The sequence below is a fragment of the Ammospiza nelsoni genome, chromosome 12 (assembly GCF_027579445.1).
Source record: "Ammospiza nelsoni isolate bAmmNel1 chromosome 12, bAmmNel1.pri, whole genome shotgun sequence".
NCBI classification, from domain to species: Eukaryota; Metazoa; Chordata; class Aves; order Passeriformes; family Passerellidae; genus Ammospiza; species Ammospiza nelsoni.
Genome location: NC_080644.1, coordinates 14,977,775 through 15,005,072, shown reverse-complemented (window position 1 = coordinate 15,005,072; position 27,298 = coordinate 14,977,775). Strand labels below are relative to the sequence as shown.

General features: G+C 53.5%; 1 protein-coding gene across 1 annotated transcript; it reads right to left on the bottom strand.

Moving 5' to 3' along the window:
* Positions 1-5,403: 5,403 nt before the first annotated feature.
* Positions 5,404-26,614, bottom strand: GGT7 (gamma-glutamyltransferase 7). The gene is made up of 16 exons (XM_059481042.1): positions 26,374-26,614; positions 24,124-24,213; positions 23,380-23,606; positions 21,777-21,928; positions 20,467-20,581; positions 19,894-19,961; positions 19,121-19,194; positions 18,491-18,684; positions 16,413-16,500; positions 15,295-15,422; positions 12,895-12,983; positions 11,973-12,116; positions 11,204-11,321; positions 10,567-10,704; positions 9,159-9,258; positions 5,404-8,244 (listed from the first exon to the last, which is right to left on the bottom strand). Exons 1-16 carry the CDS (start codon positions 26,549-26,551, stop codon positions 8,081-8,083), a joined length of 2,067 nt encoding a protein of 688 aa, XP_059337025.1. The 5' UTR covers positions 26,552-26,614; the 3' UTR covers positions 5,404-8,080.
* Between the last annotated feature and the right edge of the window lie 684 nt (positions 26,615-27,298).

Below are 27,298 nucleotides of genomic sequence, written 5' to 3'. Positions count from 1 at the left end.
GCGCGCGGGGGCGGGGGGGGCACCGCGACCCCCGGGCGGGCCCCGGGACTGTGAGGGGACAGCGAGGGGACCGGTCCCGGGACCGGGACACAGCGGGGACAGCGAGGGGACAGCGGGGACAGAGAGGGGACAGCACCGGGACCGGAACCGGGAGACAGCGGGGACAGCGAGGAGACCGGGACCGGAACCGGGACAGAGCGAGGGGACAGAGCGGGAACCGGCACCGGGACAGCGGGGACCGGGCACCGGGACAGAGCGGGGACAGCGAGGGGACAGCACCGGGACACAGCGGGGAAAGAGCGGGAGCCGGGACCGGAACCGGGACACAGCGGGGACAGCACTGGGACACAGCAGGGACAGAGCGGGAACCGGCACCGGGACAGAGCGGGGACAGAGCGGGAACCGGGACACAGCGGGGACAGCGAGGGGACAGAGGGGAGACAGCACCGGGGCGGGCACCGGGGCCAGCGGGGACACAGCGGCACCCGCCCCGCCGCGCTCCCCGGCACGGCAGAGCTGAGGGACCCGCGGTGGCCGCTGCCTCTGGGAGCGCGGACAAACTGTCTGCCGGGTGAGGCTGCAGAAAAAATTATAACTGGGGCCTTTATAGGAAATTTCCAGGAAATTAGGTTTTTAATACGGGTGAATTTTAATTCAGAACATTTCATCCGAAGGTCTCTGACTCTTTGGACATCACTAAATTATATTTCGTTTTACCAGTGGGGAGGTGGGGAAGAAGCCAGGGAGGGACCTGGTATGGACTCAGCAAAGGGCACAATGCTGAATTTTAATAAAAAATCCATTAATGTGATTAACGAACAGGCCCATGGGCCCAAAATCCCCAGGGGGCAATGCTAGATCCCTAAAATCCCTGAATCCCCTCAGCACAGAGGGGTTCCACAGCTGAAAGGGTTCCTCACCCTTTGGCTTGTCTTCTTACATCCTTTATGAATATGAGAAATGATCAATACAAAACTTCTGCAATATCTTGTTTCCTGCCCATCATGGCTGTGGCAGAAAGCTCTTGCCTGGCACTGGGGAAGAAATGACACACATGACAATTCCTATTTCAGGATGGGAAAACAATCAAAAGTCCTTTATGGGAAAAATAAAGACTTTGTTCCTACAGAAGCACATGTGATTCAGTAGCTAGAGCAGGTTCAGTGGCCTGAGGAGGGGTTTCAGGAGAGTTTATGCAGCTGGAGCCAGCCCTCACGGCCACTCTTGGCTTCCTGTGGAATACTGCTGGTAAAATAACATGAAAAAGGGAATTTTTGTATTTTAATTTTTTGTTTTGTAAAACCTTTTAAGTACAACAAACCCACATCTCATTGGGCATTATTGCTTGCAACATAGAGAAAAAACACTTTTTATGAATTCACATATAACTGCATTCCACCAAGCCCACCAAAACAAGAATTAATGTCGTGGTGAGCACAGGACTGACGTGGAGCCTCTGCAGGTGTGCCAGAGCTGTGGGCACAGTGCCCCTCCCTGGCTGTGCATGGCCGAGGAATCCCTCACTGCTCTGCTCCTGCCTTTCTGTGCCTTCCACAGTCCCTGGGGAGCAATTCCAGCCCCTCTGCAGTGTGCTGAGACAGGGGCAAGGCCCCTGAGGGATGCCAGGTGCGAGGAGATGGGCATCAGCCCCAGAGAGGAACATTCATTCATCTGATCATCCCTGGAGTTTCCATTTGTCTTCGTGGGGATATTCCCAGGCCTTGCCTAGCTCTGCTCCTGGGTGCTGGGACTGGCTGGAAACACAGGGAAACTGAGTGGAAATTTCTTTAGTTCCAAGAATTAACCTTTCTTTCCCAAGTGACTTCATGTTTTCCTTGTTTCGTGAGACTCTTCTTAAACCATCTGCACTGAACTTCCTTATCCATTCTCATCTTCCCCAAAAATCAACCTCAACAGAGAGACATCAAGAGCACTGCTTCCAAAAAACTTCCAGAACTTCCCACTGTTGCTGTTCTTGTGCCAGATTGTCCCTCAGATTCTTGGCTTGGTTGGTTTTATCTGTATTATGCACATTAGTACCAGGCACGTCTCAAAATCCCTCAGGAAACAAGAGCAAGCCAAATGCTATTTTCCAAAACTTGGAAGCACGATACTGAGGGGTCCCACCAAGATCTTCTCAAGCCATCCAAGTGCTGTGACTTTCTGCTCTGGGATGGATTGAGGGATCCCACAGGGACAACTCCCCTGTGCCTAATCACAAAAGGAGTTTGCAGACAAGCCCTCTCACATCCACCTCACTCTCAGAGCACGCTGCTTCCCATGGCCTCTGGTGCTTCTGCTCACTGCTGGGAAAGAGCAGAACTGCTTCAGTCTCCACATAATTAAAGTTAACCCCAAATCTCTTAGAATAGCCTTGTCACAAGGGTAAGGAAGCAAAAGGAAAGGGGAGCTGAAGGGACACCAGGGTGACAGGACACAACTAAAGACCTTTTTGAGGCATCTCTGCTGGACACCAGCAGTTGAAGGACCCCCAGGTGGCCTTGGAACCCATTGGCAGAGGGACAAAGGGACAATGGGATGTGGAGGGGCAAGAGGGAAGAAACACAGGGCAGCTCCAGACGTGCCACATCACATCCCTGTGTGCTGCAGGCTGAGCTCACTACACAGCCTTGGTGTTCCTGGGTCTGCCCAGGTCCTGCACAGCACAAACAACACAGGAGCAGCTGTGCCCCATCCCTGGCAGTGCCCAAGGCCAGGCTGGACAGGGCCTGGAGCAGCCTGGGATAGTGGAAGGTGTCCCTGCCCAGGGGCTGGAACTGGATAGTCTCTGAGGTCCCCTCCAATCCAAACAATTCCGTAATTTTTTTGTCATTCTGTTTGTGGAACTCATCCAGGAGCAGACCCTCAGTTTGTTTGGGATGCTGAAGCTTTGCTGCAAAACAATGACACAGAATGAGACCAGAGCTCCTGCAGGGATGGAGGGCTCCCTGCAGCAGAGACAGGTGTTTAACTGCCTCATTGTCCACAACAGAACACAAAGGCATTTGATATCATGACAATCAAAATTGTAGGTTTATTCACACTCATTTTCATGTGGCAGTGTTTTCAAATGACAGGTATTACACCGAAAAATGACTTGAACAAGATAACTTCCCCTCTAACACTGGTACAATGCTCACTTGGAGAGAAGGAAGGAGATGTGTTGCACTGCAGTCACTCTCACTTTGGATCTGGTGTTCTGTTAAACTGTGAGTGTGGTGAGAAAGAGAGGTGGGCAGCTGGGCACAGGTGGGGCAGGGCTGCACAGGAGTTCATCTCTCCCCCTGTGCTCCGAGGACATTGAAAGGTGGCACCTGCTGGCTGGGGAGTCCTGCTTGGGCCAGGAGCTCTCCTGCTGGGTGAAGGTCGTGGCTGCCCAGGAGCTGTTGTAACACAGGATGCTCCCCACAGGCAGCCAGGGCCAGCCTGCCAGGACAATCTGCACCTCAGAGTGCTGTGACACTGCTGAGCCCTCCGAGGGCAGCACGTGTCAGGGCCTTGCTGCTCCTCCTCCACCTGCCCTCCACACAAGTGGGCTTCAGTTCAGGTGCCTGCCCCTCTGAAACCAGCTCTGCCTGGCACAGCTTTCCTTTCTGTGAAAAATGCCAATTTTATGATTGGCTTTTTGCAAATATTAAAGTGAATATTTTATGTGTTGTGTTAGAACGTAATGCTGTGTTAATTCTCTTAAGTAATGCGTTAAATGTAGTTTTAGGTTATAAAAAATTTTAAAATAGAAACGATGCTATGTAGGATACTTTTTTTAAAGAAAAGACTTGCAGTGAGATAGCAGCCACAGGACACCTAAATCTTTCGGAGAAAAAGAATTTATTGCCTTCTTATCAGAAGAAACGAACTTTTTCCCGCCTTGAAGGTGCTGTCAGGATTCAGAGGAAGAAGCTGACACTGACCAGACAGAATCCTGTGTTTGAATGGAATTTATGCATCATGTATGAGGTGTATGAATATGCAACAGGCTGTTGCTTTTAAGGGTTAATCCTTTGTTAAGGGGTGTCCTTTTTTGGGCTACTGCTGCCCAGAAAAGGTACCCAGATGTCTGTAACTCTTTGTCCCTATTGTCTCATATTGTCCTAATTCAAATTGTCCAAATTATTATTACTCTAATTGTATTACTATTTTTATAACTATTTTATTACTACTAAACTTTTAAAATTTTAAAAACAAGTGATTGGCGTTTTCCACACTTTCCCTGCCTGGGGGCCACTTTCCATCACTTAGCCATGGAAGAGCTTTCCAAAGCCACTGGAAACGCCTGGGGGCTACAGGAGCTCTTCCTGCTCCGTCTGATTCTTTGCAAAATCTTTACCAACCCGTGCGTGGTTTGGATGTTGATAGAAGCGATGCAGGTTTGCTCGCAGGGTGTTTGCCGAGCCTGACTCCCCTGTGTGCCCGGAGCAGCGCTGCCGGGCCGGGCAGCAGTGGGAGGGGGCTCGGAGATGGTCTGGGCAGAGTCTCCAGCGGGTACCCAGGAGGTGACCCAGCTGGATCGCACTCGGTGGCACTTCCAGACTTGCTGCCCCAGCTGAGGGACCCCTCAGGTGACACTGCAGAGCTGCAGGACGGCGCTCATCGCTCCTGGGACGGGCACCCGGAGCTGCTGGCCCAGCAGCGGCTGCTCTGTGCCCGCCCTGCCCCGGCAGTGCCCCGGGCTCGGGCAGGACGCGCTGCCGGAGCTGCTGCAGGGTGGGCAGAGCAGCGGTGCCCAGGGCTGCCCTCAGCCGTGCCCGGGGCTGCCTCGGCCTGTGCCCGGCCACGGCAGCACGGACTGGGCACTGCGGGTGCCCCAGGCAGCCCAGCATCCCTGCCCAGCATCCCAGCCCAGCATCCCAGCCCAGCATCCCTGCCCAGCATCCCAGCCCAGCATCCCAGCCCAGCATCCCTGCCCAGCATCCCTTCCAGCATCCCTTCCAGCATCCCTTCCAGCATCCCAGCCCAGCATCCCTTCCAGCGTCCCAGCCCAGCATCCCAGCCCAGCATCCCTGCCCCGCCCAGAGCAGGACTGGCTCTGGCCCTGCTCCGTGCCTGGGCACACGTGGGACACTGAGGGAACAGGAGGGCACAGCCCAAAGGCCAGAGCATCCTCATCCTCATCCTCACCCTCACCCTCACCCTGCTGCAGGAGGGCAGGGCTGGCTCCTGCTCTCCCCTCGGGCTGTGCCCAGGTGAGCAGCAGCGCCCAAGGCCAGAGGGCAGTTTGTCACCTGTGCTCGAGAGGGAAAAACAAGAATAAACTGCTGGAGCTCCATGGCAGAGCCTGGCTCCAGCTCATCCTTGTGTGAAAGCAGCACACACTGACGGGGAGCACTGCAAACCTGGGCAGAAACAAGCCGGCCACATTCCAGATCATAATTTGTCACGTTTAGTAAAGGCATCTTTTAAAAATTTATTTGCTTTGTTTGTGTTTATTTTGTTCCTTTTATAAACATCTTTGTTTTCCCCAGGCCTTTTATATTTTGTGTTCTGAGCTCCTCACTGACACTTCCATGACAAAGTTTCAGGACAAATTCTGCTTCAGAGCTGTCAGATGCCCACAAGGGCCAGGCTGAAATCAGCACAGGTACTCTGCACACACACACATCTCTGCAATACAGCCCTTTATTTCACTGTGCCCATCTCAGCTGTACCAAGGCAAACACCAGGTATTTCTTGGTCCCTCATGTTAAATTTATCAGATCTTAAATTCATTAGATGTTAAATTCATCAGTTCACAACAGATGGGCTCAAAATACTGGAGACACTGGGCCAATTAGCAAATTAAAGGTGTCCATGTTGGATATATCTGTGCTATACTGATGTTGCTTTTAAACAGAAAAAAAAAAAGGAAATTATTTGGAATACCTTTACTTCTCTTAGCTAAAACCTAGGGGCGTAGGTCTCATCTTCCAATTATTTTCAATTTTCTCTTTTTTTGCAATGCAGGCCATGATTGAGCAGAACACTTCAGAACATGCTTTATTTTAAGATTCTGGATAATTGCTGTGAAATTGTAATTTGGGACATAGGAGTGCTCTTTTGAATCAAGACCAAAGTCTTTTACTCCCAAACATACACACGGTATCCAGCATCAGAAGTTGGTGAATTCAGTTAATAAGGAGGAATTTAATCTTTCAAAGTGTTTTGTGACATTTCATGCAAAGTTCTCCACTGACAATGACTCAATCACATATTTTGCAGCTGCTCATAGAGAACCTCCATGCCCAAGGGATAGATCAGGGCTGGGACAGAGCAGAAAACCCCAGACCATCTCCAGAGAGGTTCAACCCACAGAACTGCCTCCTTGCCTTCCCACAGAGCCTGAAGAGCTCTGCTCCAAGACACATTTACATCTCTCCATCCTTGGTCAGTGACCAACTCCAGTGCTGATGACAGAGAAAGAAATAAATAGATTTGGTGTCCCTGTGGTGAAGAAAGTCTCTTCTTGGTGGCACAGAGCACGTCACAGATAGAACATTGTGCTTCCCCTGTCCCAGCTGAGGGCATGGATGCACTTGGATCAGGAAATGCTGATGGTGCTGTCAGTAGGAGCTGCTCTGTTCCCCTCAGGGGTGGCTGCCCTCCAGCAGAGCATGGAAACACCTCTGTTCCCACACAGCCCAACGTGCTGCACTGGGCTGTTCTGGAGCCACAGCCCAGGAACAATCAGTCCAATTATCCAGTCCAATCATCTGCCCTGTGGCCCCAACCTCCCCAAAACCAGCCCATGCCCTCCAGTGCCAGAGGTGGCACAGACAGGGAGCCACAGGGTGAGTGGTGTCATCACCAAATCAAAGAGCAACACAACCATAAGCAGACATACATATATAATATGTACAGTGGCCATGGGTGCATTTGCACCATGAAGGAAAACATGACATTTTAGACTGCAGAAAATGATCAATCTCTGGATTTTTCAGTGCCAAGTGTCTCTAACTAGCCAGCAAAAAGAACAGGAAATGTCCAAATGTGGGCTGAATGACCTGGTACAGATGTCAGCTGGGGTATTCTTCCCTTCTCAATTTCAGACACAAAATGCAAGAGCATTCTTATATTTTCAATACATGCTGTGGACAGAAAATTATCTCAGTAGTGTTTGGTTTGGTTTCTACTTTTCCTCTCACTCTCTTCAGCTTTTCCAATAGATTCACTAGGACTAAAACAGAGAGCTAAGGTACAGCCATTCATTCAGCCAGCAGAAATTCCCAAGCCTCTCTGTAGGAGTGACCCAGGCTTTTGGAACAGATTGAGATAATGCAGTGGAAGAAAAGCTCTGAACCCACCTAAATGCTCTACATGTGGTCTTCAGTCTGTGATCTGTGGTTTTTCACTGTGGAGTACTGCTAAAATATCTCCAAAAAGTGTCTAAGAAAGTTAAACCTGCTACCATTAATCTGAAATTCACCAGTGAGGAGGTTAAACCTCTGTAAGAAAACTACTGGGGAGTGCACAAGTTGTTAGAGGAAGAAGTTGTTAGAGGTGGTGAAAACGTTTGCTCTGGTTACAAAATCAGACTGCCAGTGAGTCTGTGCAGCAACCGGATTCAAAATATTTACTGCCAGAATTCAAGGTAGGTAGTGATGTGGGCACAGGAACTTCCCTGGGACGCTGCACGTTGGCAAAAATCAGCTGGTCCAGATGGAGCATTAGAGCACTCCCCAATATTCCAGCTGCAGGCACCTACAAACATTCCACCAGGCTCTATTAATTACTGGCTTGCACTGGAAGCAAAGAAGGAGCTTGGGAAAGACAGGGAGATGAGGATAATCACCATCAATAATAACAGCAGCTGTTTTTTCCCTTGGTCATGTTCCTGACCCCTAAAAGTAAGATGCTGGCTAGAACTGAGCTTTGGAAAGACTGAACTATTAGCAAGACTGTCAAAAGAAAAGTGTTCCTGCCACTCCTGTAACCAGGCCCAAGGACTGAAAAATAAAAAGAGAGCTGAATGTTGCTGCTGCTGGCTCCTCTGGGGAGTGCAGAACACCTTCCCAGCAGTGTGGGGGCTGGGGAAGGGGCCACTGCAGAACATGCACATCACAGGGTTGTGTGTCAGCCTTGCCACAGCCCACTGCCCTGGGAGCTGCTACAAGATTGTGACTCCAGCAGCATCTGCACTCCTGGGGTCCTTCAGGCCAATGATGAAACTGTTGGTTCTCCTGGCCCCATGCACCAGGGACACCACTGGGACTTTATCCACCTGATGGCCCCTGGCCACAAGAAATGCAATATCTTCTTCAGGAAACTCACCTGCAGGGATTTGAAAAGAAAGTTGGTAACTGAAACCAGTGTTGCCCCTGATGCAAAGGTCTGTTCTCCTCCCTGCAGTGGGGGAACCTGCCTGCTGCTCCTTCACAATGTCCAAACTCACAAATTAGGACCTTGTGGATTTCAGATTTAATTCCATTTTAACTTCCAAGTCTGCAGGGCACACCACAGGACAGATCCTATTTAGATTTTCCTCTGAAATGGGAAAAGCCCAGAAACTCTGGCTATTTGGTGTGGAATGAGAACCAAATTTCACTTATGGTTGGCTCTGGTGAAGTCTGGGGCAGTGTGAAAAGCACCAAATAGACCAAGACTGACAGTAACAAGGACAAGAGCTGACAGTACAGACAGCAGAGTGCCAGCACTGATGCTGTGTTTTCAGCCCTTTCCATGAGCCTTGCCTTCTTCCCAGCTGCTGGAATTAAGGGACATGGACTGAAAAGTGAAGGAAATAATTTATGTCAGTGGAATAAAGTGCAGGAAGCTTTGAGCCCATGTCTGGGTGAAGTTGAGGCTGCAGTCTTGCTGAGTTGGATATTGTCCATGGCATCTGATCTCCAGAAGGACTGAAGGACAGGACAAGGCCACTGCCAGGAGATGAGCTGGACAGAGGAAGGGTTGGGGAGAAGCACCTGCAAGAGCTTGGAGAGGTGGTGCCAGAGGGGTCAGGAAGCATTTCCAGGACAAGAGGGAAGGGACATGGCTCAGCAAAGGCCCCAAGCTTTGAAGATGTTGAATTCTGATTTTTGTGTTCCCCAAAACCCTCCTCACCCCTGAGGACCCTAGAACATGGTGACCTGTGGTGCTTGCATTGCACTGTGCTAGGGAAATCCTGCTCTTTTCCTAAACTTGCTGGATTTGTGCCCATTTGTGTCCCACCCAGTGTCCATACTCACTGTCAACCTGCAAGGTGTTGGACTGAAGCTGGGGGTGAAGCCGACCAAGTGACAAACTTTCACTCAGATTCTTGTTAAGCGTTAAAACATTTACCAAAACCTGCAAGAGAATAAATTATCCTCAGTAATAAAAAAAGCTATGAGAATAGGAGAAGCCAATTTCCTGGACATCCCCCAAAATTGGTGGCTCCAGCATCTGCACATGCAGCAGGCAAAGGAGATTTTGGACCATTTACTGAACTGCATGAACTGCTGCAGGGCTGTGCACACACTAACAGGTCCTTGGAATGTGGCCTGTATCCTGTTGTTTGTAAAGCAGGACATTTTCAGGATAGCATGGGCTTTTTGTCACACAGCTCCTGCTAAAGCAGCAGAGTTGTGTGTCTGGAACATGATGTAAGCTCTAAAGGAGTGTTTGTTACAGCCAAAAGCTCAGCATGTGACTTCTCCAAACAAAGTACTAGCAAGCAGTTCTTGGCTTTGTTTTGCTCTGAAGAATGCTTTCCAAAAGGTAAGGAAACTGGGAGCCCTTCTCAGGTTTTTCTTTTCAGCAATCCATTATTACCACTGTACAAGCAATCAAGCTATTGGCAAGCCCTTCACCTCCTTACAAATCATAAATTACGAGGAACTGCCCAATTTATACTCAGTGTTGAGCTGGAAGAATTCAGTTGGGAATGCCCTAAAAGGAGCTTTTCATGTGGAAAAGAGTTAAAGGGCTGCCAGTTTCCTGCAATTTGCTGAATAAAAAAATGCAATTTGCTGAATAAAAAAAATACTCCTTTTTTTCCTAATCATCCTTAAGATGAGTTTTGAGCAGGCATTAGAATTATAGATTTTGCCAAAGTGCTTCTCCTCTACACTTATGAGTGGTGCCACCAGGAAAGGTACAAGAACAGTAAACTGGTAACCCTTAGAGATTTGAAATTATCCAAATGTGGAACTGGTGACTGTAGTAGGAATCCCTGTAATATCTATGCACTGTATAAGTGGCCTTGCCCCAGTCCTAGTTATTCTAAATGAGCTACAGCTGTGAAGTCCTTAGTTGGGCAGCAGCTGTGGCTCATGAAGGCTACTTGACAAAAAGGGGGTGGGTTGAGGGCCTTGGAGGAGCCCTGATGAAGCTACAAGGAACTACACTGCTGAAAAGAGCTGCATGTGAGAAAACTAGCCAGAAGGTATGGACTCTAGAAATAATATAACAGTATGGTTACAGTAGTGGTGACCCCGACGTGATCCCTGATGTGATAGTTGATTGAGATAAGACAGCCAAGAGCTGTGTTACAATAGGTGACACCAAAGTTTGAACCAGTAACCTGTGGCCACCAGTTCTGACCCAGTCAGGAAGGGAGAGGGGGGACCCTCCCCAGCCCTGAGCGAGAGCTGCCCAGGAGGACAGGGCACCGACCTGCACGATGCCGCTGAGGGCTCTGTCGCCGTGGTTGGCTGCCAGGCTCAGGTAGGTGCCACACATCCCCTGCGAGGGCCTGACGATGGTGGGCAGCAGGAAGGAGCGCGGCCGCCTCCCGGGCTGAGCCACGTTGGGCTGCAGGTGAGGAAAAGTTGCACCAAAAATGTCAACAAGCCAACTCTCCCACAGAAGGGACGTGGAGCTCACCCTCTCCAAAGAAAAGGGTTTTACAATGCACAAGGCAGCCCTGGAAGCCACCAGCACAGGTCTGCATTTGTTTCTTTCCAAGACCTGAAGATATTTTTTTTCTGCTACTTGTTACTTTTTAACCTGAAGGGCAACAATTCATGAAGAAACTGCTTAATACAAGTCCACATTGTTACTTAAAGTACATCTGGGCTGCAGGGAAAGTAGGTAACAGTGTAGTTTGATAATTCTGCATTGTAATAATAACTTATGGACATGGAGCCCTCTGTTTTCCACTTTCAGTGGCTCATGTAATGACAAATAGCAGCTTTCCACAGGCTGTTATCTCTATTATTAATAAGGCATTAAATAGTTCCCCTGTTGTGAAGATGAGAATAATACTGGAAAAAGAAAAGGTAAATAAAGAATTTGTCATGCCATTCATTACCGGCCTGGGAATGGAGTGGTTCATTGTTTGATTTTGCCAGGAGAAGTCCAACATCTGGCTGTTCAGGAGGATTCCAGAGGGTGTTACTATTCCACTGCCAAAGGGACGATTCAAAGAACTGAAAAGAAACATGGGAAATTTCATCAAAATCAAAATCACTCCAGAGATTTTTGTCCACCTCGAGGTTTTCCGGGCTCCAATTTTCTGTCCCACCTTGTCTTGACAGAGATTCTTTGATGGCTCTCTAGGGCTGCTGAGATTGAGGAGAGACCAATGCACTTGGGAGCAGGACACATGTATGCCACAGCAGTCTGTCCCTCCCTGTGTTTGAGGATTCCCCCTGCTGAGATGGATCTGCCTCCATCAGTCCCACATTTGCCACCCCTCTCCCCAGGGAGCAGGTCCAGCCACTGCAGTTCCATTGCCAGAGGGCTCTAAGGCTGCCCAGGGCAGAGCAGCAGCACCAGCCCGCACATCTCAGCCCCACTCTCCCATTGCTCTGCTGCAGGACTGACTGGGACAGAGCAGCCTGGCTGATCCAGGCCTGCTCCCACCCTGTCCTGCTGAGCCTACTCCTCCTCCCTGCTCTCACCTGAGCTGCAGAGGAGGAAGAGGCCCATCCTTTACCTGGCTGATGCAGGTCTGCTCCCACCCTCCCTCTTCCCTGCTCCCACCTGAGCTGTAGAGAGGGAAGAGGCCCATCCTTTACCTGGCTGATGCAGGTCTGCTCCCACCCCAGCTGCAGAGCAGGAAGAGGCCCATCCTTTACCTGACCACGGCGACGATGAAATCATCAGGGCCCATGACCAGGACCTGGCTGGCAGCGGTTTCGCTCTCCGGGGGGGAAGCAGGCATAGACAGGAAGGACTGGGAGTCATTGATCAGCTGGCGCAGGGAATTGGCTTCTGATTTACTTCAGCGAGGAGGAGGGAGAGAGGAAAGCAAGCTGTGAGCCTGGGGAGCTGGATGTGTCCTGGTGTCTCACACAGCTGGGGCTGGGGGTCCCGAGGGGCTGCACAAGCACAGGGGGCTGGTTTGGATCACCCTGAGGTAGGAAGGGGTGACAGGGTGGCTCAGTCTGCACAGAGAGGCACTCAGTCTGCCATGAGTCCCCAAAGGCTCTGTCTGCCCCTGTTTGCCCTCAGCAGGAGTAAAGCCATCCTCGATTGCCAAGGTGACAACCCCAGCTGAATGGCAGTCTCCAGCAGGAAGACAAGTCAGCCCAAACAGCAGCCATGGCTCAGCCTGGCTCTGAGGTGGAAAGGTGGAAGCTGTGCTCAAAGCCCAGGCCTGGCCTCTCCTGCACAGCTGGCTGTTCTGCAAGGCCCCCAGCCCCACAGAGGGCCAGGAGAGGCAGCAGCGGCACGTGTGGCCATGTCCACAGGGATGGCTGTCTGTCTGTCTGACCCACTCAAAGGGAATGTTCGGAGTTGTGGCAAAGTGGGAGGAACCCTCAAGCTCAAGCTGGCTCCAGGAAACCTCTGAGTGGGCACATCCTGTGACCCATCCCCAGAGCCCCGTGCCTGTGCTCAGCTGTGATCCTTGTGAAAGAATGAGCCCTGGGAGGACACTCAGGTCTGACCTTTCCTTCATAAAACACAGGGAGAGAAAGCTCAGGGCACAGCACAGCCAGGAACGATATCCAACCCACACATCCTGCAACTTCACCTGCCTGTCCTCCTCAGACATACCTCACCATGCCTTCTGCTGTGTGAGTGACAGACACGTCACCAGATGGGTCTCCCAGGTTGCTTGCCAGACTCAGGGCTATTTTTAGTGTCTAGAGAAAGAAAGGAAAGAAAGGAGAAAAGGAAGAGAGGAAAGGAAAGGAAAAACATTTATGTGACCCTGGAAATACAGCTTCTAATACTCCAAACCAGAAGAGGTATCTGGTGTCCTGGTGTGTTGGCTAAAGCTTATGAAGAAAAATAACCAGAAGTCTGGGTTCTGGGAATACCTCAGAGCAAGGGCTGTCACATGTGGGTATGGGAACCAAGGAGCCTCAGTCCAGCATGGCAAACTGTGCTGGAGGAGCCAAGTGAATCCAGCAGTATTTGTACAACCACAGAATCACAGAATGGCTGGAGTTGGAAAGGACCTTAAAGCTCACCACATTCCATCCCCCTGCCATGGGCAGGGACACCTTCCCATGTTTCTCCAGCCTGGTCTTGAGTGCTATGAGGGATGTGGTAGCCACAGCTCCTCTGGGCAACCTCTGCCAGCAGCTCACCATTCTCACAGGGAAGAATTTCTTCCCTATATCTCCTCTAACCCTGCCCTCTGGCAATAACAAGCCACAAGTGCAACATCCCTGGCAGGAGCTGATGTCCAGCTCAGTGGTTCAGCCTCACTGCCAGCTGGCACACAGGGTCTCCAGGATGCCATTTACCTTCTCTTTCCATTCCTGAATGGCCACCGCAACAGCAGGGACCAGACTGAATCCCAATGGGACAGAGGTGCTGGGCTCGTGCTGCCTCTGGACCCCAGCTCTGCTGGCCCAGCACCAGTGCTGAGCAGAAATGAGCTGCTCTGCTCTCCAGCTGCTGCCCAGCTCCTGGCTGTAAACCATCCAAAGGGCTTCAAAGAAAGCATCAGTCCCAGCACACACCAGGGAATGATGGTGCAAAAGGAGGAAAAGATCCGGTTTCTCAGACATTCAGAATCCTGCCTGAGCCAGTTCATTGGAGATGGGAAGATGCAATTTCAAATGACAGGATTTATCCAGCCCTGGGACCACTGCATAGCCAGGGCAGAGCCAGGAGGAGAGAAAGAGCTGCTCCTCAGCCAAGCCAGCCCTGAGAGAGAAAGGCTGAGCAGAAACACACTCAGCATTCAGCTTGCAGGTTGGGCCATGGTCATTCCAGCGTCCAGAACAGCCCATTCCCCTGCAGAGAGATGTGGCTGCTGCTCTGGAATATGCCACACAGCAACACCCTCTCCTTGGGTACCAGCTGTGTGGGGAGCAGAAGGTGGCAGAGCTCTGGAGCAGGCAGCATTCCCATCGAGCAGGGTCCTGACCACCCTGTGTCAGGGGGACAAGGGCTTGGAGGCCAGGCCAGAGCCCCATGGAACAGCAGAGCACTTTCACCCCAGAGCCTGAGGAGCTCTTAACCCTGGTCCTGGCTGTCCCAGGGCTGGGTGCCTGAAGCTGGCCTAGCACTGAACCTCAGCCCCATGCTGAGCTGTGGGACCCAGGCAATCAGGGTGACACATCTCCTGAAGTGACGGCCTTGGAGCTGGAGGCTGCTGCTCCAGGATAACCAGCAGGTGAAACTCTTGGCAGAGGAAATAGACTCACCCAAAGCTTCCTGAAGAGAGCTCAAAATGACTCAGGTGAGTCAACCTCCTGTGCCTCTGCACAGTGTGTGACATCTCCAGCTGCTGCATTTTTGCTGAGACACTTCCAAGCACACATTGTCCTGTCTGCTACAAGGGTGCAGTTAAATCCTCAACTAAAATTCCCAGCTGATAAAGCCCAGCTGTGGATCTGTAAATTCCCAAGTCATAAACCACATCTGTGCATCTGTGGAACATCTAAGATCACAACTCTGCTTACAGAGCAGGAGACAGAACACTTGCTCAGCCTCCTGGAAAGCTGCAAGGTTTTGGCAGGAGAGTCCTAAATACTGGCAAAATTCTGGACCTCAGCGATCAGGAGGTGGGCAAAAATGTAAACTTTTTTTAAAATGTGAAGTGTTGGGTAGGTTTTCCTTGTCATCACCGTGCAGAGGCTTTTCCTGCAGCACACCTTGCAGTGCCCTCAGGTGCTCTGCAGTGGCCAGGACCACTGGAGCTCAGAGGTGGAGGAACTTGATGGGACCACTCTCAGGTGCTGTGGGGTCATTCTGCAGACATGACTGCATACAAGAATGGACAAAGCCACCATTTGTTCTGAAAAAGCTCTTCCTAAGCAGGTAAGATCCTCCAGCTCAGCCTCTGAGACAGCAGCACTGCTCAGTTTTACACCTTAGCAGTCTATTTGCTCACTCTCCTCTGGGAATAACATACAAACATTTTTGTACAACCACAAAATAAATAAATCATTCGCTAGCAGCACAAGCAATTCAGCCAAATGTTGAACCTCCTCTTACCTCCACCATCCAGTGCAAGATATTCCCTCTGGATCCTTGCCTTGTGATGTTAAAGCCCTCGAGGATGTTCAGTGCTGAGATCAGTGCAGGACCTGCATGTGGAGGTGGGGGGGTGAAAACCAGGTGCCCTGTGGAGGGAAGAGAAGAGGAATGAAGCTGCTTTTGTCAGACACTCATCCATGAGGACAGGGAAACCCTTCTGATTCAAGGGGAAATCATAGAGAGCAACATGATTTGAGAAGGGTTTCCCAGAACATCCCTGTTGTATCTTTCTCTTTCTTCATGAAGGAAGCCCAAACAGGGATGCTTTTTTACTTCTGAAATTCAGTTCTCCTTGGTTGGCCATTGGTTTCCAGACTGCAGTATGGAGGAATGGAGATGGAATTGTAAAAAACCAGAATGGTTTGGGTGGGAAGGGACCTTAAAGCCCATCCAGTGCCACCCCCTGCCCTGGGCAGGGACACCTTTCACTATCCCAGGTTGCTCCAAGCCCCATCCAGCCTGGCCTTGGGCACTGCCAGGGATCCAGGGGCAGCCACAGCTTCTCTGGGCCCTGTGCCAGGGCTTCACCTCCCTCACAGGGAGAGGTTGCTTCCTAACATCTATTCTAAATCTCTTCAGTCTGAAATCATTCCCCTTGTCCTGTCACTCCCTGCCCATGCTAAAAGTCACTTTCCCTCATTTTTTTATAAACCTCTTTTACATACTGAAAGGCTACCTAAAAAATTTGCAACATTACAGCTATAAGGAGGGTAAATACAGGGACTGCTAGAAAATATTGACATTTTAGAAACTTCTTACATAAAGTTAGCTTTTTCCCCTTTGGGAACTGTCTTCAGCTGTAGGTCCAGCTTCTATTGAGATGTTGCATGAAGATATTACCATGTTGCATCTTTAAACTTCCAAGGGAAAAAACATTTCAAAGTACTGAAAATCTCCTGAGCCACCCATGATGCATCAGTGCCAGCAGGAAATAGCAGGAAACTGTCTGGAAGCCTTTCTACAGACACTTCAGCATTTCAGCTTTGACTTCAACTCTTGCTCATTGCTGTTGCCACCCCTTGCAAGGTGAAGAAAAGCTTCCCCTGGAGCTGCCTGGCTGCAGGGTGAGGGTGTACCTCGATAGGTTGTGTGCACAGGCTCCTCCACAGTGACACTGTAATTGCTGAAATCCTCCTCCACCAGGACTCCTCCGTGGCTGTGGACCTGCACGAGAGCAGAGCAGAGCAGCCTGGGCCAAGGCTCTGTGTGCATCACACCCTCGCCTCAAACACCCCACTGAGATCCCTGAGCAGGGGCCAGGCTCCTCAGGTACCCTGGAAATCTGTGCTCTCACAGCCCTGGCACCTGGCTCACCGTTCAGCGTGGCAGGGTGCCCTGCACTCCCCTCCTAAAGCTCACCCACCCCAAGGGTGCTCCCAGGGCACTCTGTCTGCCCAGGAGGGTGGGGATTGGCCCTGTCCTGCAGCCTCCCTGCCCTGGCTGGCAAACAGGAGTGTGTTAAAGGGCACTGAATACTGCCAGGATTGTGGGGCCAGGAGACAAAGAGCTGGGTGTAGCAGGTGGCCATCACTAGAAATATCAACTAAAAAAATCACTGTTCTCACCCTATCTGAAATTATTTCATCTGACAGTGGGTCTGCTGTAGCCTTGGTCTTCCTGTAAGATTCCTGTCAGAGGTCCAATGTACCAGGGCTGGCACAGGAAAGATGGGCCATCCTCTCCACTGCAGGTCTTCTGTGGCTGAGTCAGGATGGACATGAGGGAGGACTATCAGAGGGTATCAGGGGATGGGCATGGCCCCAAGGCTACCAAAGCTCCAGGAGTGTCTGGACAATGCTCTCAGGGAGAAGGTGGGATTGTTGGGATGCCTGCATGCTCTGATCTCTAACCCAGCTGGCTCCCTTGGCAGGAAAACTCCCCTGGCCAAACTGAATGAATCACTGGAGCAGGACAGCTAATGCAGGGCATGCTGTGGGGCCAGAATGTCAAGCAACCCCAAAGCTGCTAAAGCTGTCTCTCCTACTTGGGATCCCTGTTTCCTTCCCAGAGAAAAGGCTGGTTGGAGCCCAGGGCTGTGCTGAGCCAGGACCTGGCTCCCCAGACCCAGCCAGTGGGAATGGGGCACCAGGAGCAGAGAAAGGGGAAGAAGCCCCAGTCAGCCACACTCTGCAGACATCCCAAATTCCCAAGAGAGCACTGTTTTGCACCTGTGCCTGGAAGCAAAGAGTGGGTGTTTTGGAGCTGTTGATTGCACCAGATGGATGCCCCCCCTGTGCTGGAACAATAACCACTTTGTGAAGGCAGCACTTTGCTCTGCAGCCAAAGCTGGAATTGTGCACTGGATCCCAGAGCTTGTCAGGATCTTTGATGTGGCAACCCTGGGCCTTGCTCCTCCAGAGGGAATTTGTGCTTCCCTGTGGCAGCCCCCAGGTCAGGGAAACACAGTGACAAAGCAGGGTTTAGCTGTGGAGATGCTCACAAGCCTGGGACTCCTCCTGCTCTCATCCTTCACCTCTGCTGTAGTTCAGGTGAACTGTAGATTTCCAAACACAGAGCCCACAGATGTCTGAGGCTTGAGTGGAATGAACACATTCCAGATTCTTGATGAGCTATTGAAGGAGCACCACTTGAGCCATGGTGGCACAATAAAATGGTGCTCCAACTACCCCTAGTGCAGCCACACAGATATAAAAGTTGCTATGGTTTGTTGGGGACTTTTTTCACCAGAATTACTTTGTCTGTTCTGATATTTTTTGCAGAGCACCTCTAACAGGAGTTAAACTAGGGCAACTCCAAGTGGGACCAAACCTTTCTAATCCTCTGCTCACAAGACTCAGGGTTTTTTTTAAACCATCTTCCTGAAGTCTGTATCCTACAGTCCCATTAACCACAGCAATTTATTTCTCAACAGCTTCTTGTCCTGGGGGAAAAGGCTTTGTCACCCAAGTGAACAGAGCCCAAAATTATTTTTGTTTTCCTCCCAGACTGTCCTGGTTATAGAGGAAATGGAGGTTTCACTTCTGTAGACTGTGGGAATGGCCTGTGTGTCAGTACTGCCACCACTGCAGGGACAGGAAAGGAAAAGGAGGCATCTGTCCCCATCATTGTGCTGGCACTTGGCTTGTCTCTAGTTTGTCACCTTAAGCAGGTGGCAGCCCCAGGCTGGCAGGTGCCAGGGGCAGTCCTGGCTCACCTCAGAGACCATCTCCTGGGTCAAGTTCCCGCTGTAGAAGGTTGCCACCCCTTGTGCCCCCAGCAGCTGCAGCACGGCCGCCAGGTCCAGGCGCCGCACGAACATCCCGGGCAGCAGGGGCTGCCCCCCGGGCAGGAACAGCTCCTGGAATCGCTCCGAGAGGTTCAGCTCCTTCAGCTCACTCAGGGCTCTGGCTGCAGTGAGAAGGGGAAGGACATCCAGAGACAGCAGGGGTCAGGAAGGCACAAAGGACCTGCAGTCACTGTGCACCTGATGGGGATGTTGGAAACCTGCTGCTGCCTCTGGCCCTATTGCAAAACTAGAGGGGAGCTGGACCACTGGTCCTTGGGAACTGGGAAAGAAACCCAAAGAAACCCCAGAACCCTTCCCTGCCTGGCCCTGGGCACTGCCCAGTGTGGTTTGTCTGCCCTGGCTCTGCCCAGCCATGGCAAAGGGCTCCTGTTTAGCCACTACCACGCTGTCCCTGGCAGACTGTGGATCACACATTGCTCAGCTCCCAACAGCATCCAATCTCCACATCCACAAAGCCCTGATTTCCCATGACTAACCCCCTGCATGCCCAGCTGCCTTGCACAGTGCGCTGCCCTGAGCTGCCCATCAGGTACTCACCCAGGTCATGTGTGACATTAAAGCCATTCTGGGCAACATCGGCCGTGAGGCCCAGCAGCTCGGACCAGGGGAGCCTGCCAAGGGAGAGAGGACAAGGAGAAACGGGCCCTGGGGGGCTGCAGTGGGGCAGGGGGGCTGGCACAGGGCTTGGCTCTGCAGGCAGGGCTCCTGGGACACCAGGCTGTGGGGTGCAGTGGGGCAGGGTGCTGGGGAGCTGGCACAGGGCTTGGCTCTGCACTCAGGGGCTCCTGGGACATCAGGCTGTGGGACTAGCAGTGGCCAAAAGGAGCACTGAGATTTCAGTGTTTCTCCTTAACAGGATCATGTCAGTGCTCCAGGATGTGCCCCAGAGAGGAATGGCAGTGCATGAATGGGGAAGGGCTGTGCCAGCAGCAAGAGCTCAAGCCAGGCTCTGGTGGTGAGCAAGTAATTCAGATCCCTCTGTATCCCAACAGAGCACCAAGGACAGGCACACCTCTTAGGGTGCAGCTCAAGAGACAATGAAAATGCACAGACATTCAGGGCCATGTGCTGCAGCTCTAACAGAACATTCACTGTACATCTTCTTAGCCAACAGTTCACTTTGCAGAATTTTTTCTTTTGTACAAGAAATAGCAAAAAAATAATCATCTCTTTCAACACAAGCCTCTAAGTACCTCTTTGCTGATGGTTTTGACTGGTGGCAGAGAACATGGTCTGATGGCAAGGGCTCATGTGCTCCCAGCTTCCCACAGGGACCCCAAGGCACAGCCTGTGCCAGCCTCATGTCTTACCTGCCATGTAACTGGTGTGCCTGGTGCATTCCTAGGATCATGCCTGGCACCCCTACGAGCAGACCTGGCTGTAAAACAGGAAGGACAAAAAGGAAGAGAGTAGTCTCCTTTCCATGAGGACATGGGACATGAACCCCAATTGCAGGGGGAGGTGCAAATCATGTTTACTTTGGAATTATCTGCATAGTTAGTTGACGGGAAGAGTCTGTAGCAACACACTTTACTATGGAATAAAAGGTTTTGGAAGGAGAGAGGCAAATTCAATCTTGTTCTCAACCCAGTTTGGTCAGGAGAGAGAACTCAGCAGAACAACCTGGGCTTATGCTCCTTCCTGGGGCTCTAGTCCTCCCAGCACCCTGGTGCCACAGAGATGCACCTCTTTATTCCCCAACCTCTGCAGGCATTCCGAGGCTGATAAAGAAGTTTTTCCCTAGATTCCTTATGTCTGCAGGGCCCAGGATCTCCCATGATGAGAGAGACCTCTTGCAGCTTTGCTGGGCATCTGCCCCTCAGCCCGCAAGTTGGAGGAAGGAGAGTTGGATTGGAGACAATGGCTGCGGGACAGGTTCTCACCTTGGTGTCCTGCTGCAGGTCCCGTTCCAGCGGGATGCCCAGCGGAGCCACCTCACGGAAGTCGATCACCCAGCTCCTGTTCTTGCGGATGTCGTGGAGCAGCATCACCCCGCCCCTGCAGCGAGACGGGCTCAGGGCGCGGCACGGCCGCACTGCTCGGGGGCACCGAGGGCACGGCCGGTGACACAAGGGGCGCTGTGCCAGGCCACCCGCCCCAGCAGGGCCACCAGGTGGCCTGGCAGCAGCGAATGCTGCTGGCCTTGCCTAGGGCACACACCAGGACAGCCAAGGCGGGGTTGGTGTGGGACGCAGGCAGCCCTGTGCTGAGCCTGGTGAGGCTGGAGCAGTCCCTGCCTGCCTGGTCATGGAGCCATGGCTCTGTTCCACCGCCAGGCTGGGACCATCTGGGATTTTCTTTCTAATCTGAGCGGTTTTGCAACAAAAGACGGTGTTTGCTTACAGCAGCAATGGGTGGTGCAGCTGGAGCAGTGATCAGGTGGCTTGGGTTTATACAAGGCTGCTGAGCCCTCCTGCAGAGCCAGGAGCAGCAGGCTCACCTGGATGCCACCCTGGGAATGAGGGCTGGAGAAGGACACCCCTCCCTGGCAGCCTCCTGGAGCTGGGCTCAGACCTTGGCCCCAGGAGCAGAGCTTGGGGAAGGCAGAGCTCGGGCTCTGAAAGCACTGGGGCTGAGCCCAGGCTGTTTGTAGCTGCTGGCACAGCTCCCCTGCCTGGGGGCCATGTCTCCCTCTGCCCCTCACCAGCCCTCTCCAGCCTGGGGCTCGGGTGCTCCCTGCAACCACTTCAGCAGAAACAATTCCCTGCCTGGGGCTTCTGTCCTGTGCAGACAGCATGGAGCACAGAAGGGTCACCGTGACAGACGTGGACACATCCACTGCCTGATGTCAGAGCCCTGGCACCAAACCCTGAGCCTGGCACTGCCATGGAGGCATTTCTCAGCTGCAGAGGGACTTTTTACAAGCGCAGATGGTGACATAACAAGGGGGAATGGCTTTACACTGACAGAGAGCAGGTTTACATCAGGTATTTGGAAGAAATATTCCTCTGTCTGAGGAGGAGGTAGGGAAACAGGCACCGGTGCAGGCTGCCTCATCCCGGGCAGTGCCCAAGGCCAGGCTGGACGGGGCTTGGAGCACCCTGGGAGAGTGGGAGGTGTCCCTGCCCATGGCAGGGGGCAGCACTGGATTGGCTTTAAGGCCTCTCCAACCCAAACAATTCTGGGATTCCATGAAGCCCCTCCCTTGGGGACAGCCAAAGCCAGGAGCAGAGGGGGAGTGCCCCACACTTACCCTCCCAGCCCCGAGCTGTGGGGGTTGACGATGCCGGCGCACAGGGCCGAGGCGATGGCGGCGTCCACCGAGGAGCCGTGCCGGGCCAGCACGTGTGTGCCCAGCGCCGTGCAGCGCGCCGCGTCCGTCACCACGGCACCGCGGTGGAACAGCTGCGGGACAGAGGGCACAGCTGGCACTGCTGCTGCTGCCGGGCACTGCTGCTGCTGCTGGGCACTGCTGCCGGGCACTGCTGCTCCTGCCGGGCACTGCTGCTCCTGCCCCCCTCTGTGCAAACCCACCCGTGTGCCACCTGAGGCCTGGGGCTGATCCAACTATGCCACTGGGCACCGTGCATCCCTTGGCACATGCCTGGCAGCCACGGCCACCGGTTCAGACAGCTTTCCACACTTTGTGTGCCAGGCTGGGGCCACGTCTCCCTCTGCCCCTCACCAGCCCAGAGCTGTCCCTGTGCTGCAGCCAGGCAGTCACCAGGAATGGGGATACAGCTGTAAAGAATGCAGCAGGGCCCCAGGACCACAGCGTGTTCTCATCCTTGTGCCAGAGCTGTGCTAATGCAGTGCCATTGTGGATGCCATGGGACAGAGAGAGAGAAATGGCAAGCATTTCTCACAGCAGCTTGGAAATTTTAGGGAGCTGGAAAGATGCTATAACCTGTTGACTATAAACAATTTGCAGGTGCTGTTTTTCTACTTTATTTTTCTCTTCCTCTCAAGGATAGTGTATGAGAAAGACGTTTCTGTCAGTTAGCCAATAGAATAGAATCTATCATACCACTCTATAAAAACCCCACGGTTCTTTTGAATAAAGCCTTCTTTGCCTTTGCTACCATCCTGCCTCTCATCTGTTCCTGCCCCAACCATGGTGCACGAGCGACAGTGCCATATTTTAGAGAGTTGATTTTGTCCCTATGGCACAAATTGCAGCATCTCAACAAGAGCCAGGCTGGCCTGGGGACATGAAAAGAAAGAAGGGCCATGGCTACATGTGGAGATGATGATGGTGACTCCTGGCTGACTGTGACCCTGGCAGAGGTTCTGCAGGAGGATCCAATCCTGTGGCCATACTGCCTTGGCTGTGCAATCTAGCACTGGGCCGTGGGACAGATTAGCAGGAGGTTCACCTCTGTTTTCAGCTATTGCCCTGCTTAGTCCTGGATGAATCTTCCAGAGGTGAATCTGGGCATGTATGCCCATAATCCATAAAACTCTGTCCACGTGGACAAGATGCCTACTGTTTAACTAAGGATTATTTTCTGAAAGCACTCCCATCTGGTTCAAACCACAGCTGCAGTCACAGCAGTGGGGTTTTCTGTTCCCCCACAGCAGGACCCCCAAACCTGCCTGACACAGCCCCCCACACCTGGCCATGGGGCAAGCTCTGAGTCTGGCTCGGCTCTCCAAGCACAACCTCCAGGTGCAGGAAACGCCTTTCAAGCCAATTTGGGGTGGAAACAGGGGGAGACTGAGCATCTGGGGCCTCACTGACACCAGCCATGGCTCCCCAGTACTTCCCTTGCTGAACTTGTGACCAGGAGGAAAGTCAGAGAGCTCTCCCATCTTTGGAGCCAAAGCCCAACCGTAAAGCCACAGTTTTGTCTTACCTGGGGGTCCCCAAAATAGATCTGCATGATGAGGGCCACGGTGACGCCCGTGGCAAAGGTCAGGCAGGCGGTGATGATGACGGTGAGCCCGTCCTGGCGGCAGCTGCAGTCTCCTGAGAAGGGGTCCTTGCTGGTCTCCTGCAGAGGGGACACGTCCTGGCTCCCCATCTCCGAGGAGGACGAGGGCAGGCGCTGCAGGCGCGCGGACTTCAGGAAGGAGTCTGGGTCTTTGTGGGCAACAGGGAGAAAACAGGTGTGAGTTATTGAGCAACTTGGGGCTCTTATTGCAGTGTTTATCCAGCGCTAACATTACACTGAGCCCCTTCCAGCACGGCTATCACCTTCCCTATTGATCCCAGCCATAAGGAGCCTTTCTGGCTCAGATACTGCTTTGAGTCATTCTACTGATCCCTTTCTTTAGCTCTGGTTATTCCAAACTGACTTCCCTGGAGATTAAGAGAGACAAGAAACCCTTGAATTTTTACTCCGTTTCAGTCTATTCATCAGCCTTTAGTGACAGGCCCACTCTTATGCTCCATTTGGAGGGGTTCTTAACACAGCAAACAGGTCTTTGAAATGCAGAAGGACTGAAGAAGAGGAAATTAAAGATATGGGAAAAGATGCAGCAGCTTAACTTGGAGCTGTGATTGAGCTAAAGCACCTGAGCAAAACAGAGGTAAAGCGAAACATTTGGCCTGGGAAGAGAAAATCCCTCTAGGGAAGCGAGGGCAGGGAGGAGCAAACCTGCAAACCGGAGGCCCTGGAACATCCACTGACTCCTCTGCAGGAAGGACTCTGCTTTAATTCCTTGCTTCCTCTGGCAGATGAGGCCCACTGTGAAATGAAGCCACACACTGGACACCCAGCTTCAAGATGGCAAAGCAGTGGGGCAGGAGTTTGCTGGGCCTCAGCAGGATGAAAAAGTCTCTTTTTTGCTCTGAAAGATGCCTTGAATGTTTGTGAGTGTCAGCTGCTGCCCTTGTGCTGGGAGGCCACCGGCTGAGGATGCCCTGCCTGTCCCGGTGCTGCCAGGCACATGGAGCTGCTGGGGCAGCTGTGAGGTTGTGCCCATCCCCCATGGGCTCTGAAGGGGACCAAGCAGCTCAGGGCATCATCCAGGGCTCCTGGAGGAATTTTTTTCAGGGGCTGCAGTACTCTGTGCATCCATAGTGGAAGAAGAGGCACCAAGTGGAAAAGACAAGATGAGAAGCTTGTCCCTCCATACAGATGTTTCCTGGGCTTGGAAAAGGAGAGGGGAGCGAGCAGGAAAGCCCACATCCCCCATTAACTGCCTGCCTGTCTGCTCTGGCAGGTGCTGGGTACCACCCTGGGCACTGCCAGCCCAGCCAGGCATTAACCTGACCTGGCTGCAGCTCTCCTGAGGCCAGGGACGGAAGGAGTTTTAATTTCAGTGATGCTGCAACCAGGAGTAAACTCCCACAGCCAGGAAATCCCCTCAGAGGGAATTTAATCTCATTTGTGCTGTGGTGGTTTAGGAGTGGGACTGGGAAAGGCTCAGCTTTTGCAGCCTGAGCATCTGAGCACACACTGAGCCCCTCATGGGCTTTTCTGGTCCAAGTGAGCTGGACTGAGCAGCAGGACTGGCTGGTGGCCTCAGTGGGGGCCACAACCGGCCTGGCAGGGGCTGCCATTGGGGTGGGATGTCACAATGTCACATACAGCCCCTGGCACACACGAGTGAGGCCCCAGTCCTACCTGCAGGGAAACAGTGAGGAGTGAGCAGGACTCCAGGACACCATCCCTCTGCTCTGGTGACAGGCCAGCCCAGCATGAGGGGGACACGAATACCTAGAAAGCAACTGTAGAAGAGGGCAGACCACAGCCCTCCCACCATGCAGCACCTCCATTCTCTGCCACAGACATCCTATTTTTAGTCTGTGTGACCACTGGTGTTGCACAGGGACAGCAGAGCTGTGGTGTGGGGATGGGAGCAGCTGGAAGGGGTTACTTGGGATCAGAAGCAGCCTGCATAGCCAATGCACAGCTGCCCATCCCAACACCAATGTGCACGCTTTGAAAAAGAAGCCACCAAATCCCACTTGGCTTCTGTGGGGCCATGAAGGACTCGTGGCTTTATGTGGGAGCCAATGCTCTGGAGAACCAGGGCCACCTCAGGTCTGGAGCTGCTGCAGAGGAGACAGCAGAGACTGGAGCTGCTGGTGAGCTCTGCAGGTGCTCCTGCAACAAGTGTCAGGAGAGCAGCAGCTCTCTTCTCCAGCCACCCCACCTGCAGGCATTGGCACTGCCAAAACTGCACCAGATTCTGTCTGTGTGACAAAAGGCCTCGTGCTGCCAGGAGAGAGCTGCTTCCACACTGTGCAGGCAGCGGCTTTGCCTCGATGGTCGGGAGAGCACAGGGTGGGAATGGGCAATGGGAGCTTCACCCGTGGGCATGGTGGGACAGGGCACAGGACAAGGGGAGCCTGGGGCTGTGCAAACACGGGCTTGGGGCTGACAGGCACCGGGACCGGGAACCAGCCCCAGGGGGAAGGGCAACACCGCCAGAAGAAACACGACACGGGGGAGAAACAGCATTTCTCTCAACTATGGAGGAGGAAGCAATCAGTTAAAAATAGGCAGAGGATTTTCTCACAGATCAAACGATCACCTGACTTTATTCCAGCTGAGCACCGGAGGGATGAAGCATCCCGAGCTGAGGGATGTGCAAGGAGCACCCCAGGGTGGGGAGATGCTCAAGGAGCATCCCAGGTGGAGAGCCGCTCAAGGAGCATGCAAGAAGGCCATGCACAAGTGGTCCAGGCCGGAAGGCCGAGCAGGCTGTGGGAGAGCACATTCCAGGCTGCCCTGGGAGCTCTGTGCCGAGTCCCCGCATCTCTGGCCGCCTTCCGTCCCTCGGGGTGAAGGCGGGGTCGGGGCGCAGGGACGGCGGGAGCCGGGGAGCGCCGCTCCGGGCGCGGGGCCGAGGGCCGGGGGTGCCGGGGGCCGCGGGCGGGCTCTGCTGCCGCCCCTCACCCGTGTCCTGCTCGCCCAGGAACGCGTCCTCCTCCTTGCGGGCGCGGAGGCCGCTCTCGGCCGCGCCGCTCGGCTCCTCCTCGGGCAGCCGCGGGAAGCTGGTGATGCTCATGTAGTCCACGGGCGAGCCGGCGGCCAGGGCCCGCTGCCGGCCCGGTACCGCCTCGGGCACTGCCATCGCCGGCTCACCCCGAACCGGGTCACGCCGAGCCGGGACCCGCAGCGGCACCGGGCCCACAGCTCCCGGTCAAACGGAGCCGCCCCGCGCCGGCCGGGCGGCGCCGCCGGAAGGGGCCGGGCTCAGGGGCGGCTCCTCCCGGGGCTGGGGCCGCTCCGGCAGCCGGCACCGACAGGCAGCACGGGCAGGCGGGGAGGGGCCGGGCCCCGCTCCAGCCGGGGCTGCTCCATGGCCCGAGCTCCCCTGACCCACACAGGGGGATCCGTCCCGGCCGCGCCGCACCGGGCGGGTTCCGGGCCAGGCCTCCGGGGAGCTGGATCCGAGATTCCTCCGTCCGCCTCCAGAAGGCTGGAAGCGTTTTGCAAGGGATATGCATGGACCACATGTCGCTGCCACAGCCAGCCCGTAGCAGGGGGCTCACGTGTCACCCCTTGTCACGGGGCAAGGGCCACCAGCGCCCAGTGGGACCCTCAGCAGGAGATGCTGTGACATTGCCGCCGAGCGGGCGGGTTTCTGCTCTGCCTTCCATCGCTGCCTGCTCTGTGGCTTGTGGCCCTCTGGGATGAGAGCGGGACACCGCTGCAGCACAGGGGTTTGGGTGCCCTTTGCAGGTGCAGCTGGCCAGGCTTACCTGGCACTGGCGGCTCCTGGCTCCAGCAGCACCAGCACAGGTGTCAGGAGGGGCTGAGGCTACTGGGCAGCACGGGGAGCCAGCACAAAGCCAGGGGGAACCCAAATGGGGGCACA

Bases quoted from the DNA above. Each gene is read 5' to 3' on its own strand.
- GGT7 (XM_059481042.1), bottom strand. From the start codon at position 26,551: ATGGCAGTGCCCGAGGCGGTACCGGGCCGGCAGCGGGCCCTGGCCGCC. The intron at 16,501-18,490 runs GTGAGCCAGGAC...GCTCTCGTGCAG, and splicing joins CCCAGGAGATGGTCTCTGAG to GTCCACAGCCACGGAGGAGT. The intron at 12,117-12,894 runs GTATGTCTGAGG...TCCTCGCTGAAG, and splicing joins ACAGCAGAAGGCATGGTGAG to TAAATCAGAAGCCAATTCCC.